Below are 15,202 nucleotides of genomic sequence, written 5' to 3'. Positions count from 1 at the left end.
GCTACAGTACTGAGTTAAAAAAAAATTAAATGCATGTCTGTGGAGAGTAAGTGTTAACTATATTAACTGTTGTAAGGACCTGTTGCTTGTGCTGAAACAGCCAGAGGACAAGGTAGCGCCTGTCTCAAAAACCCTTCCCTAAACCAGTTGTTAAAAGGGGTAGCTCTCCCACGTGAAGGTTGGGATTTGAAGTAGGAATTGAGGTGCCAAGTGCACTAGGAGTTGTGAAGCACAAGTGGCAAAGTCAGGTAACATTGGACTCTGTAGGGGCGGACAACGCAGAGTCCAGTTAGAATTTAAGGTAAAAGTTGGGTGCTGTTTGTACTTGTAATTTCCAATGTGGTGAGGAAGAGGAGCTGATCACTCTGTCCAAGAGCCAAACCTCAGTGCAGCGCACGTTACCAAAATGGGAAGCATGGACACTGAGTGTCTGTAATACCCTGTCAGTCCGTAGTAGAACAATAGAGCTTGAATAGTGGCTGTGGCTGGGAGGGTAAAGAATCCCACCGGTAGAGAGCACACCGGGCTAGAAGTAGGTTTCTGGGCCAATGGGGAGATGTTGGGTCAGTAGAGGTGGCTGGGAGGGTAGAGGAATTCCGGTAGACAGCACGCCCTTTTGAGCCAGCATTCCCAGCCAACCAGTAGGTACTGACTAGTAATGGTGGCTGGGTGGGTAGAGACGGCCCACCAGTAGAGCACATCTTGCTAGGAGGCCATTACGGCCATATGGACGGTACCAGGACAGTATTATTGGCCAGGGGATAGAGGAATCCCCACTGGTTAGGATCACTTTACTGTTGTGGATATCGGGGGGTACACAATATGCTAAATGGCAGATCAAAGTTTTAAGGGGGATACTGCAGGTTCCCTTATTGAGAAATATAAGGCAGACAGACAAGAGTTGTCAGAGCAAATGAAGAAAAGTGGTTGGGATCCATCCTAGACATTAACACAACAGACTAGATAGATAAACAGAAACTGAATAAAACGTTAGGGTTGGTGTTAGTTTACCAATTAGCAGGCCTATTTGAACAAGTGAGTGCCTCCACGAGTCGGTGGAGAAAGGACCAGGAACAAGTTAAAGAGCTGGAGGACAGAAAACAAGAGTTAGAGCAGAGAACAATGTAAAATACTGCAGCCACTGCAACGGAACAGGACATAAAAAGCAGTGTGTTAAGAAAAGCATGGGGCACCCCCAAACACCACCCGGAACACCACGGAAACGCAGGAGTCCCGAGGTCAGCAGAGATGACAACCAGCTGCCCCATTGGTGAGGGTAAGGGAGAGGGGAGAATATACGTGCCTGCAGTAATAGGAGGGAGGAAATGTGAAATGTCAGTAGGCACAGGAGCGGCTGCATCCATCACAAACTTACCCCTACCCCACGCAAGTAAAATGATTCACTTAAAATAATTCAATGGGGTAGGAGGGCATAAAACATCAACTTACCCAAGCGAAACTGCCCTTGTGGAAATAAACAATATATATATCCCCATGAAATTCAATGTACGCCAAAGTAGCGAGGGCATCATAATGGGCAATGATCTCGTGAGAGAATATAATGTTCTAATTGATTGTGCAAAAGGTAAATTGATTTGGCCCAGACAAGACGGTCGAAAGAGTGAGATGGGGAACCTTACAAGTCACCTTGAAACTATTAAAAGTGGCTACAGCCACCAGTAGGGACTGGAATCTTGAAAAAGGGGGAATTTGAAGCCACCTGCGCCTCCATCCTTGGAGCATGGGCAGAAACAAAGTTATTACAGGTCTCGTTAACATAAACCCGATAAGGGTTCCCAGACCGGAGCATAAGCCCCACCGACAATACCCAATAAAACCCGAAACAGAAAAAGCAGTTGTGGAGATAGTGCAAGGACAAGTGAGACAGGGAATCCCGAAAGCAACCAGAAGTACAACTTACTCCCCGATGTGGCCAGTAATAAGGTCTGACGGGAGCTACAGGTTCACCATTGATTACATAGGACTAAATAAGGTCACTCCCAAACTGCACCCCATTGCAGCAGTCCCCTCCACCATTCTAAATGGCTTGGCCCCGAACACAAGATTTTTACTGTTTTAGACATAGCCAGCAGATTCTGGTCTAACCTGTTACACCCTGAGTCCCAGAATAAATTCGCTTTTACTGTAAGGAACAGGCAGTACATGTGGACTCGCCTGTCATAAGGGTTCCACAACAGCCCCACTATTTTTCACAGGGTGATGAGCGACATTCTGAAGACAGTAGATTTACCAGAAGGTAAATCCCTTACTCCCAGACCCTCACGAATGGAGGCAGCACTGCCCTCTAATATGTAGATGATACCCTAATTGCCTCAGAGGCAGAGTCAGGACACCAGGAAGCTTTATGTCTGGTATTACAGGAATTGGCAACCGCAGGGTTAAAAGTAAGCCCCACAAAGGTACAAATCAGCAAAACACAAGTCTTATACCCGGGACACCTTATATCCCAGGGACTCAAAGAAATACCCAATGACTGCAAGAAGACAATCCAACAGATGCCATGACCTGCCATTCTCAGGGCAGTCAGGAAGGTCTTTGGGCTATTCAGCTACAGTCGGAACTTTATACCCGAGTTCGCAAAATTGGCTGAACCGATCCACACTAAACACACCCAGTTGAGATGTTGAACACAAGGAAACTGAGGGCCGACTTCAATATGAGAAGGGCAAAGTGGGAGGCAGTTCTTTTACCCCAAAGTCAGTCTGTGGTAATAAAGAAGAAGAAGAAGAAGAAGAAGAAGAAGAAGAAAGTTTACAATTCAGGAACAGGCTCTTCGGCCCTCCAAGCTTAAGCCAATCCAAATGTACTGTCTAAACCTGTTGGTCAATTCCTAAGCATTTCTATCCCTCTGCTCCCCACCTACTCATGCATCTGTCCAGACGCATCTTAAATGAATCTACCACCTCTGCTGGCAACGCGTTCCAACCGCCCACCACCTTCTGTGTGAAGTACTTGCTGCGTGTATCCCCCTTAAACTTCACCCTGGGAAAAAGCTTGTCTCTATCCAGCCTGTCTATACTCTTCATGATTTTGTAAACCTCAATCAGGTCCCCCCTCAATCTCCTTTTTTCTAGTGAAAATAAACCTAACCTACTCACCCTCTCTTCATAGCTAGCACCTTCCAAACCAGGCAACATCCTCATAAATCTTCTCTGCACCCTCTCCAAAGCATCCACATGCTTTTAGTAATGTGGCGACCAGAACTGTACACAGTATTCTAAATACTGCCGAACCAATGTCTTGTACAATTTTAACATGACCTGCCAGCTCTTATATTCAATACTTTGTCCAATGAAGGCAAGCATACTATTATGCCTTCTTGACCACTCTATCCACCTGTGCAGGGTACAATGGACCTGCACTCCAGATCTCTCTGCCCATCAACTTTTCCCAAGACTCTTCCATTCATTGTATAATTCGCCCTAGAATTAGTCTTGCATAAATGCATCACCTTACATTTGTCTAGATTGAAAGCCATCTGCCATTTTTCTGCCCAACTCTCCAGTCTATCTATATCCTCCTGTATTCTCTGACAGTCCCTTATGCTTTCTGCTCCTCCACCAATCTTTGTGTCATCTGCAAACTTGCTGATCATACCAACAGTGACCTCTTCTAGATCATTTATGTATATCACAAACAACAGTGGCCCCAATACTGACCCCTGTGGAACACCACTGGTCACCTTTCTCCATTTCGAGAAACTCCCGTCAACTACCACTCTCTGTCTCCTGTTGCTCAACCAGTTCTTTATCCACCTAGCTAGCACACCCTGCATTCCATGTGACTTCACTAACAGGGTAACAGTTAGGGATACGAGTGAAAACCCAGCTGAGGGAATTCTGAAAAAGGGGAACTGCACAACTGTGGGGTATAGATGGAGATGAAGACGGGGGAGAGTAAAGGATACCCCGCTAGACACAACTGAGGAGACCCTCTTCGTGGACAAGTCATGAAAATATGTAGCAGGGTTGCTCCAAACAGGATGGGTTCTGGTAAATGATAAATTGAAACAGTTATGTCCAGAAGGATGAATGGAAGTCAGTCTGCACAGGTAGCAGAATTGGTAGCACGCAACAAAGCACTGGAATTAGCAAAAGGAAAAATCGTGAACATATACACAGACAATCACTATGCCTTCGGTATAGTCCATGAGTACATGGTGGCAAGAGGTGGTTAAGGGTTCACCACCACGCGGGGGGGGGGGGGGGGGGAAGCCCCTATCAGAAACCAATTAAGAATTCAGGAACTGTTGCATGCCAGTGAACAGTCAAAAGAGGCTGCAGTAATAAAAATAAAAGCCCATCAAAAGGAGCCAGCAAAAGAGAGTCCAGGTTGGCTAAAATTCAAAGGAAACCAGGCAGCAGCCTGAGCAGCTCAGGAAGCCATAGAACAAGAAGCCATTGACAAGGCAGCAATAGCCACTATTGAATTACCAAAAGATGCTATCCAAATTCAGCAGCTACAGGAGGACACCTCACAGGAACAGAGACCAATGGAGACTGTAGGGAGTATTCACAGGGGAGGATGGTGTCTCGAGTCGAGCAGACAAGGTGGTAGCACCAGCATGTATACAGGGCACATTGCTTGAACCACACCACGGGCTGTCCCATACAGGGAGAGAGGCCATGATAGCAAGCCTAGGGAGAGAAGTGGATGGGAAGAGACATGGCCAAGTACTGCTGCAGATGCATGGTTTGTACACAACACAACCCAGGGAGACCCATAAAAGTTAAAACAGGACACCAGCGCAGAGCTAGGGGACCCCGGGAACACCTTCACATAGATTTTACATGGCCACTATCACCTTCCCGTGGGAAAACGTACTGCCTGGTCATCATAGATCAATTCACCCGGTGGGTAGAAGCATTCCTGACCAAAAGCTGCACTGTGACCACTGTAGCCAGAATATTAGTGGAGGAGGTAATCCCGAGGTGGGGTGGGGGAGGGGGGGGTACCCCTCCAGATCAACTCCAACCAAGGGACATATTTTACATGAAGATTGTCTGCCAATTACTCGGCATTAAACAAAAATTTCTCATTCCCTATCACCCGCAGAGCTCAGGGACGATAGAGAGAATGGATAGAACGCTTAAAAATACTTTAGCTAAGGCTATGCAAACCTCAGGCAGAACATGGGCTGAAGTGCTGCCAGCCATACCAATGAAATTAAGAGCAACTGGGCTAAAACCATGTGAATTAATGACTGAGCAAGCAATGCAACTGCCAGAGACAATAATCACAGGTGGCACCGATGTGGATCCACTAAAAGACAAAATTCATCATTAAAATTAAGCACCCAATTGAAAGGGATGCGGAAATCTGTAATTGACAAACAGGACAAAAAGGACAAGTCAGGGGAACTCAAAATCTTCCCTGAGGTACCAGCAGCAGGAAGCCGCGTCCTTGTGCAAGCACTGCCCGACAGACCAGGCTCTGCCACAAAATGGAATGGGCCATATGACATGGTAATAAGTGGGGACACCTGCGCCTGCATAGATATGAAAGGAAAAGGCACATGGAAGCACTGGACCCAACTAAGACCGTTTAAAGACTCTGGTGACTGAACTAATGTCATTGACCATTCCCCAGGTATAGACAGAAATGGCGGACAAAAGGGTCATCCCGGGAGGCAGTACCAAAAACACAACAGAACAAACCACAGAGAAGCACGACTGCACCTCCTGACAAAAACAAAGACTTTGACTGATAACTTTATTTAACTGCAAAATGTATATACCTGTATGTATTTCACTGTGTTTAAGTGTCACGACTGTCAGGAGCATGTCAAGATTTGAAGATGACCTCTTCTATAAAACCCACCTAAGTTTACATGGAAACCGAATTGCCTGCTACCCACCGGTGCGATCATTAGAATCCTATTTGTGGCCACCCCGGTGTGGACCCCTCATGACCAGTATATATACCTCGGGGGCGCCGTGTAAGGGGCAGATAGAGAAATACAAGCAGGGACTCCAGGGTAGGTGTGCGCAACTGGGCATGACCAATGGCCCATGGGGCTGGGTCCCCCAGCCTAGGGAGGGGAAGACCCATTTAAAACCCATTTAATTTCACAGGGCAGGAATGGGGATGCGTTTATGTCCTGGTTCCCAAAAATGACTCATGCATCCAGAGACAGTGCACTTGTTGGCACTGTACAGTCATCAGGGAACAGTTTACCTGCACCTGCAGTGAGCAGGCGTGCTTGAATGCGACTGCAGGCAGACAAATCATATGTGGGCAGTGCAACGGCACCCACGTCAGCTCCACCACATGGACATGCCCGTTTGATACTTATCAGCTGGGGGGGGGGGGGGGGTGGAGGAGGGGGGGGAGGTGCACCCGGGAGATCAGGGCCGACATGGATGGACAGACAGAAGGATAAGACAACGTATGTTATCGAGCAGCAGTTTTTCTATTTAAGTGCACTTATGCGACAGACACTCCAGACCTCCCAAACCTATTTGCAGTCGAGACAATTGCACCCGTCACTGTACCACGCCCCAGCGGGGGACATGTTTGGTGAAGGATACCAGCTCCATCAGTCAGGAGTTCTGTGCTGACTGGCAGATCCCCACCACTTTGAGATCATCATTAGGATATGGATTCTTGGGATCTCTATATTTGGGGGAAGGGAGCGGGCATAGCAAGGGGTCGTCAGTGCTAAAAACCGAAATTACCTTGTGTGTGGCCTGACTATCTTAGGCAATAATACCTCAAAAGCTCTGGAAGCAATTAATACAGAGTTGGCTGAACTCAGACTCTACGCACAGCAGACACGTGGTGGATTATCAATTCGCACAGCAAGGGGGAGTTTGTACAATATTGGTGACAAATTGTATCATCCACTCTATTGATGCCTCCTGTAACATTACAGAAGCCATCAAGCCACCTGAGACTAGCTTGATAATTTGCGACAGGGAGCCACAATTACAGACAGCTGGCTAAATTGGTTGATAGGTAAATCTTGGGGACCCTATTTGGCACACGGGATAGTTCTTCTCATTGTACTCATGCTGGTATTCTGTGTGGGCGTCGGGTGTTTAAAGCTCTGCTGTAAGGCGCTATCGATGAGAACTGTACCAGCAGCAAGTGTCACCATGGAAAAGCCCCCAATGAAATTAGCACTCCATGATATCCCTCAGGAGGAGCGCTCCTAGAGATGACCTACCTCTATATGTAAATTGGGTGATCTGCGGGAGTTCTCCGAAGTTGCCTCCTTGAGCACAAAGTGGGGAGTGAAGTTGGAGATGGCACGGGGCAGAGTGACACTAGGTACATGGACACACAAGATGACTGCTGAGCGATAAGCTGGCCACTTCACACACAAGATGGCCATCAGACCACAATATGGAGAGACAGAGCAGAGCAAACACAGACACTGTCTGGGGCAACCAGAATACCAGCACAATGCACTCACAACCTAGTTGATTAGTTTAAGGAGGGTGGGGGACAGAATATGGCTCACCGAAGTGTCTGGGTCTACACTTTGATAGAAATGCTAACAGTCTGATAGGGGCTCAATACTGAGTGATAATAGCCAGGGCTACAGTAATTGTCCTTCTCAGGAAGAGTTATTAGCGCTCATTACTATAGCAATGGACTTCTGCACAGACATTGAAACTGACAATGTCTGCACTGAAACTGACAACAACCACACTGAAATTAACACAGGCTGCGCTGGAACTGACAATGACTGCACCGAAATTATTCGCGATTCTGCAAAATTTACAATAAACAAACCATGTTTCAGAGATAATAACCTCATCACTGACCTATTATACCATAAAATGTATAAAAGTATCTTGACATGTGCTCTGGGTTGAGATCATCATTGGGATATGGATTCTTGGGATCTCTATATTTGGGGGAAGGGAGCGGGCATAGCAGGGGTATTTCCTTGTACAATAAACTCTGTCATTGAACCCCGCCTCTGACTCTGAGGCTGGTAATTTTCCCCACAACAATTCCAACCATTTATTTTCAGATTAAAATCAGTTAGGACACAGAGCTGTTATGCACTGGCAACTCCAGCATTCTCTTTAGTATAAGTTTTTTTTGCTAATACCAGTAAGAAATTTGACATGCCACTTCCAAATACTGATAATTGGGATTTGCGGTAAACCTTACTGAAACATTGGAAAGGAATGATTTCTACTTATTAAATGTAGTAGCTGAGATCCTAAGGAATTGTTTAAAAATAGCTTCAAGCAAAGAGCAGTATGTTTCTATTGTGGCATAGAGCAATGGTACTTTTTTTGTTTTTGTAATGGTGTAGACAGTGAACTCCTGCTCCAAGAATTATCAAACAGTTAGGCAACACATGTTCCACATGCTGAGCATGAATAAAAGGGAGATATAAAGAGGGTAGGTGGAAAAAAGACTGAAACAATTCCTCTTTTAGCAAGCAGATTCAGAGCACAATAATGCAAGACTAGGGAAAATCAATAAATTTATAATTATTCCAAATGAATTCCTGTTTCAAGGAGGCTCTTAAACATGGAGAGAGATGTTGGAAGTTGGAGAATGTGAGAGGAAATCAAGAGTGCAGGATCATGATGGTGAAAAGCTCTTTCATGACTAACAGAGACTAAGGTATGGGAGAAATGCATGGTATGCCACTATTACAAGAGCAGTAAGCTTAAAATTGCTGAGGCAGAATGTATCATGTCCGTACAGATATTTTGAAATAATTAATTTGAGGAGACATGAAGTCAATGGACACCATTAAAAGGTTAATAGATAATAAGGACTTGGAATGGAATAATGTGCAGACTCTTTAAATAGTTGGAAATTAAGCAGGGCGACACTTGAGGAGTGATGGAGTGGGGTGTGAATGGGAGATAGAGCAGAAAAATGGGAGAGGGAATACTGAAGTAGTTCAGCCTGATATGCAGCAAGGTATGAATCAGTGTTTCAACGTCTGTACTGATGGGAGAAATGAAGATTTACATTAGGTGAAGCCTGATCCAAGCCTGGTTGGTAAAGGAAGAGAATTGGGATTGGGGCTGGTACATCAAAAGTGATCAGCATTGCAGAAACAGCAAGGAGTTGCCATATCAGCAAAATCTGACAAAGAAAGGATATTCATCCAATGTTTTACAGGATGGAATTGGATTAAGTCCAAAGGAAGTCAGATCTATGACAAGTCCAACCTTCACCCTACAGGACTAACATTCCACAACTGAGTTAAGCTGTCATGCCTTAACTTCACTTGACTTGTCCTCACCTTGGTAAATATGACAACTAAATGACAAACTCCACTGATAAAATCTAACTCATACTGAACACTGTTCACCTAAATTACTGAATTTCTAAGTGAATCTAATTCACGACTCAATTGGTCTACATCCCATTGCCTTCTGATGGTGCATCGCTTACTGTTTTTTTTAAAATCCAATCTCAGAGTGTCTGAAGGAGGCTCACGGCACAGTGGTAGTATATCCCTACTTCTCGACCAGGAGGCCTAGTTCTAGTCACAGCTACTTCAGAGTTGTATAATTAAAAACACTTGAACAGGTAATTTAGAAAATATTTAGAGTACCTGAAAAAAGCTCCAGGATCTTGAAACAACAGTGAAAGAACTGCAAGTCAGCATTTTGTTGGGCTTGGAGTGGATCCTACAGATAGTGGTGTTCCCATGTATCTGCTGCCCTTGACTTAATAAGTGGTAGAGACTGGGCTATGGAAAGTGCTGCCAGAGCAACTGCATTGCATCTTATAGATGGTACACAAAGTGGCAATGGTGTGTTGGTTGTAAATATTCAAGATGATGGGGTGGGATGCTAATCAAGTAGGCTTTGTTCTGAATGGAGGCAAGCTTCAAATGTTGATGGAGCTGTTGATGGTAAGTGCAGAGTATTCTGCTACATTCCTGACTTGTGCTTTGCAGATGGCAGCCAAGTACTATGCATGAGCAGCTGGGGGGTGGGGGTGTTGGTCATGCCCCTGTGATCTGCTCTGTACCTGCTGTACTAATGTGACTGGTCCTGTCCAGTTCCAGATCAATGGTAACTCCCAGGATTTAGACAGTGGGGGGAATTCAGTGATGACAATGATATTGAATGTCGAGCAGCAATTGTTAGATTCTCCCTTGTTGGAGATGGTCATTGCCTGGCATAAATACTACTTCATATGACACAATCTTTAAACAAGGCACAAATATTTAATTTGATTTTAGCCAACTAAATGCCTTGACTAATCATATTCGTTGACCAAACTGCTATATTTTCTGAAGATATCTTGCTTGGAATCAATACTAATATTTGGCCTCAATTGCTTTAGTATCTGTGTGAATTATATACAACAGCTTAATTACTAAGAAAAGGAATACACTTGTATATTCAGAGCAACTGTACAAAGTACATACTTCTTGTTCACAATGGAATGTAACAACTGGGACTGAAAGGAAATAACAGATGAACACTTGATTCAATGTATGTAACTAGTTAAAAATGTGAGGTGATGCAAGATGACTCTTGTACCAAGTCAGTTGAGGGGGTAATATGGACCATCTCTTAAGGGATGTGGAAATCAGAATTAAGGTAAAAGATGAAAGCCCAGTCACCATTAGCCCACTTTTGTCATTACTGTGTTGTAATTCTTTTATGACACTTTAATTGAACATTATTGGTTAAAGAAAGGTATTGATTGTGTTGGGAAAATTTAAGGAATCAGATGCATTGTGGGATAAAGAAACTTCCATGCTGTCTTCACAGCTTTTGTCAAACATATAAAATATCTTGTTTAATATATTCTAGTTGACTCATGCACACTTGCTGTTCATACCTTGTTAAGAGGAACCAACCGTTAAGTATTGAGAATTTAGAACCTAGCTATTTTGACTTTAAAAACAGTTCTATACCCAGGAAACCTTTAAATGTACAGAACGCAGGGTAAAATTGCAAGGCTATAAAGAACAATCAAATTCTTAACCTAAATATCTTCAGTTATCACATACAGCCACTAGATATTTAGCGCTTAATTCCCAATTTGTTCAATAGCAAAAATGCAATGAACATGACTCCTCACGGCAGCGAAAATGTTCCTCTTTGTATGTGGATGAACTTGTACAAAACAATTATAAATGCTACACGGTGAAAATGCGAGACCAAGTGCATTAACAGACTACTTTGAGTCAGCCGTAGGCAGCGCACTGGCTATGTTTTCCCTTTTTCACATTGTTAATATGAAATAGTCTAGAATGTAATTTTCTGTGGCATATCGAACACCAGTAGAAAACAATGAAAGAAAGAACTCCAAGAATGTATTCAAGTCTACTCCTTTGTGATAGGATTTTTTATAACTTATAGCACTTTACAGAATTCTATGTTGGAAGACTGACATCTTGGAAGTGGTTTGCTGCCCACTTCTTGGGCCAGGATTGGCACACTGAAAGCCTCAATAATGAGAAAGAAAAGAAAACTAACTTACATGAGGTCCTTGATCTCTGTTCCAGTGTGTTAGTCGATTCCAGTTGAGATTGAGAATCAAATTTGTCATGTGCTCTCCCAGACCCGAGATGTACTTTGAGGCCAGGGAGGTGGTGATCTGCAGAAACTGATCAGCATAAAACAATGGCCCCACTGTTGTGTTCAGGCTGTTAAAAAATGCAGAATAAAATTAGTGAAAAATGGTAAATAAACAAAATACAGCTCATGAGTATGTTATCCAGAAATGTTTTTATACAAAGTTTCATGTGTCTGTGTTCCAATTATTACGCATATATATAAAACAATGAAAATAACTCAGTTTATACTGCTAAAGTGTTACATTTTTGCACATCTCTGTTTTTGATAATGTTGTAAATATAGATAGATGATCTCAGGTTAAACATGCACCTCAAGGACTCTAAGGACTTTTTAAAAAAAGTGTATATTATAGTCATAGAGATGTACAGCATGGAAACAGACTCTTGTCCAACCCGTCCATGCCAACCAGATATCCCAACCCAATCTAGTCCCACCTGCCAGCACCTGGCCCATATCCCTCCAAACCCTTCCTATTCATATACCCATCCAAATGCCTTTTAAATGGTGCAATTGTACTAGCCTCCACCACTTCCTCTGGCAGCTCATTCCATACACATACTACATGATCAGGTCCAGTGGGGGAGCACTTCGGGACAGCGACCATAATTCTATTAGTTTTAAAATAGTGATGGAAAAGGTTAGCCCAGATCTAAAAGTTGAAGTTCTAAATTGGAGGAAGACCAATTTTGAAGGTATTACACATACTACACTCTGCGTGAAAAACTTGCCCCTTAGGTCTCTTATATAGCTTTCTCCTCTCACCCTAAACCTATGCCCTCTAGTTCGGGTCTCACCCACCCCAGGGAAAAGACTTTGTCTATTTATTTATTCTTGCCCCTCATAGTTTTATAAACCTCTATAAAGGTCACCGCTCAACGTCCGCGCTCCAGGGAAAACCACCCCAGCCTATTCAGCTTCTCCCTATAGCTCAAATCCTCCAGCCCTGGCAACATCCTTGTAAATCTTTTCTGAACCCTCACAACATCTTTCCAATAGGAAGAAGACGCAATATTTCAACAGTGGCATAACCAATGTCCTGTACAGCCACAACATGACCTCCCAACTCCTGTACTCAATACTCTGACCAATAAAGGAAAGCATACCAAACGCCTTCTTCACTATCCTATCGACATGCGAATCCATTTTCAAGGAGCTATGAACCCGCTCTCCAAGGTCTCGTTGTTCAGCAACACTCCCTAGGACCTTATCATGACATGTATAAGTCCTACTAAGATTTGCTTTTCCAAAATACAGCACTTCACATTTATCTAGATTAAACTCCATCTGCCACTTCTCACCCATTGGTCCATCTGGTCAAGATCCTGTTGTAATCGGATGTAACCTTCTACGCTGTCCACTACACCTCCAATTTTGGTGTCATCAGCAAACTTACATCCGGGGATAGTCATCAGCAAACAGTGACGACTATCCCTAATCATCCTTGCCTTTCTAAATACATGTATGTCCTGTCCCTCAGGGTTCCCTCCAACAACTTGCCCACCACCAACGTCAGACTCACAGGTCAAAGTTCCCTGGCTTGTCCTTATCACCTTTCTTAAACAGTGGCACCACGTTAGCCAAACTCCAATCTTTTGACACCTCACCTGTGACTATTGATGATCCAAACATCTCAGTAAGAGGCCCTGCAATCACTTCCCTAGCTTCCCGCAGAGCTCTAGGGTACACCTGATCAGGTCCAGTGGGGGAGCAGTTCGGGACAGCGACCATAATTCTATTAGTTTTTAAATAGTGATGGAAAAGGTTAGCCCAGATCTAAAAGTTGAAGTTATAAATTGGAGGAAGGCCAATTTTGATGGTATTAGGCAAGAACTTTCAAAAATTGATTGGGCGCTGATGTTTGCATGTAAAGGGACGGTTGGAAAATGGGAAGCCTACAGAAATGAGATCACAAGAGTCCAGAGAAAGTATATTCCTGTTAGGGTGAAAGGAAAGGCTGGTAGGTATAGGAAATGTTGGATGACTAAAGAAATTGAGGGTTTGGTTAAGAAAAAGAAGGAAACATATGTCAGGCATAGACAGGATACACCAAGTGAATCCTTAGAAGAGTATAAAGACAGTAGGAGTATACTTAAGAGAGAAATTAGGAGGGCAAAAAGGGGACATGAGATAACTTTGGCATATAGAGTTAATGAGAATCTAAAGGGTTTTTACAAATACATTAATGACAAAAGGGTAACTAGGGAGAGAATAGGGCCTCTCACAGATCAGAACGATGGCCTTTGAGGGGAGCCACAGAGATGGGACAGATACTAATTGATTATTTTGCATCACTATTTACTGTGGAAAAGGACATGGAAGATATAGAATGTCTTGAAAAAAATTACAGAGGAAGAAGTGTTCGGTGTCTTGAAACACATAAAAGTGGGTAAATCCCCAGGACCTGATCAGGTTTGCCCTAGAACTCTGTGGGAAGCTAGGGAAGTGATTGCTGGGCCTCTTGCTGAGATATTTGTAGCATCAATAGTCACAGGCGAGGTGCTGATAGACTGCAGGTTGGCTAACGAGGTGCCACTGTTTTAGAAAGGTGATAAGAACAAGCCAGGTAACTATAGACCAGTGAGCCTGATGTCAGTGTTAGGCAAGTTGTTGGAGGTAATCCTGAGGGACAGGATGTGCATGTATTTGGAAAGGCAAGGACCAATTGGGGGTAGTCAACATGGCTTTGTGCGTGGGAAATCATGTTTCACAAACTTGATTGAGTTTTTTGAAGAAGTATCAAAGAGGATTGATGAGGGCAGAGCAGTAGTTATAATCTATATGGACTTCACTAAGGCGTTTGACATGGTTCCCCATGGGAGACTGGTTAGCAAGGTTAGATCTCATGGAATACAGGGAGAACTAGCTCAAGGGTAGAAGACAGAGGGTGGTGGTGAAGGGTTGTCTTTCAGACTGGACGCCTGTGACCAGTAATGTGCCACAAGGATCGGTGCTGGGTCTACTACTTTTTGTCATTTATATAAATGATTTGGATGTGAGCATAAGAGGTGTAGTTAGTACGTTTGCTGATGACACCAAAATTGGAGGTGTAGTGGACAGTGAAGAAGATCACCTTAGATTACAACGGGATCCTGATCAGATGGGCCAATGGGCTGAGAAGTGACAGATGGAGTTTAATCTAGATAAATGTAAGGTGCTGCATTTTGGGAAAGCAAATCTTAGCAGGACTTACACACTTAATGGTAAGATCCTAAGGAGTGTTGCTGAACAGAGACCTTGGAGTGCAGGTTCATAGTTCCTTGAAAGTAGAGTCGCAGGTAGATAGGATAGTGAAGATATGCTTTCCTTTATTGGTCAGAGTATTGAGTACAGGAGTTGGGAGGTCATGTTATGGCTGTACAGGACATTGGTTTCAGCCATTGTTGGAATATTGTGTGCAATTCTGGTCTCCTTCCCATCAGAAAGATGTTGTGAAACTTGAAAGGGTTCAGGAAAGATTTACAAGGATGTTGCCAGGGTTGGAGGAGTTGAGCTATAGGGAGAGGTTGAAGAGGCTGGGCTGTTTTCCCTGGAGCGTCGGAGACTGAGGTGTGACCTTATAGAGATTTATAAAATCATGAGGGGCATGGATAGGATAAATAGACAAAGTCTCTTCCTTGCAGGAGTCCAGAACGAGAGGGCATAGGTTTAGGATG

General features: G+C 43.8%; 1 protein-coding gene across 2 annotated transcripts in view; it reads right to left on the bottom strand.

The window, feature by feature from the left end:
* Positions 1-15,202, bottom strand: part of LOC140464018 (lysosomal alpha-glucosidase-like) — a 63,167-nt gene that overhangs the window by 42,183 nt on the left and 5,782 nt on the right. For both annotated transcript variants that reach the window (XM_072558622.1, XM_072558621.1), the window contains exon 4: positions 11,452-11,617. In XM_072558622.1, the coding sequence (XP_072414723.1) occupies positions 11,452-11,617 (166 nt within the window). The remainder of the gene's footprint in view (positions 1-11,451; positions 11,618-15,202) is intronic.

Source organism: Chiloscyllium punctatum, chromosome 39 (genome assembly GCF_047496795.1).
Source record: "Chiloscyllium punctatum isolate Juve2018m chromosome 39, sChiPun1.3, whole genome shotgun sequence".
In the NCBI taxonomy this organism is placed as follows: domain Eukaryota; kingdom Metazoa; phylum Chordata; class Chondrichthyes; order Orectolobiformes; family Hemiscylliidae; genus Chiloscyllium; species Chiloscyllium punctatum.
Note: the sequence above shows the minus strand (reverse complement) of the source record. Positions and strands in the feature narration are given on the sequence as shown.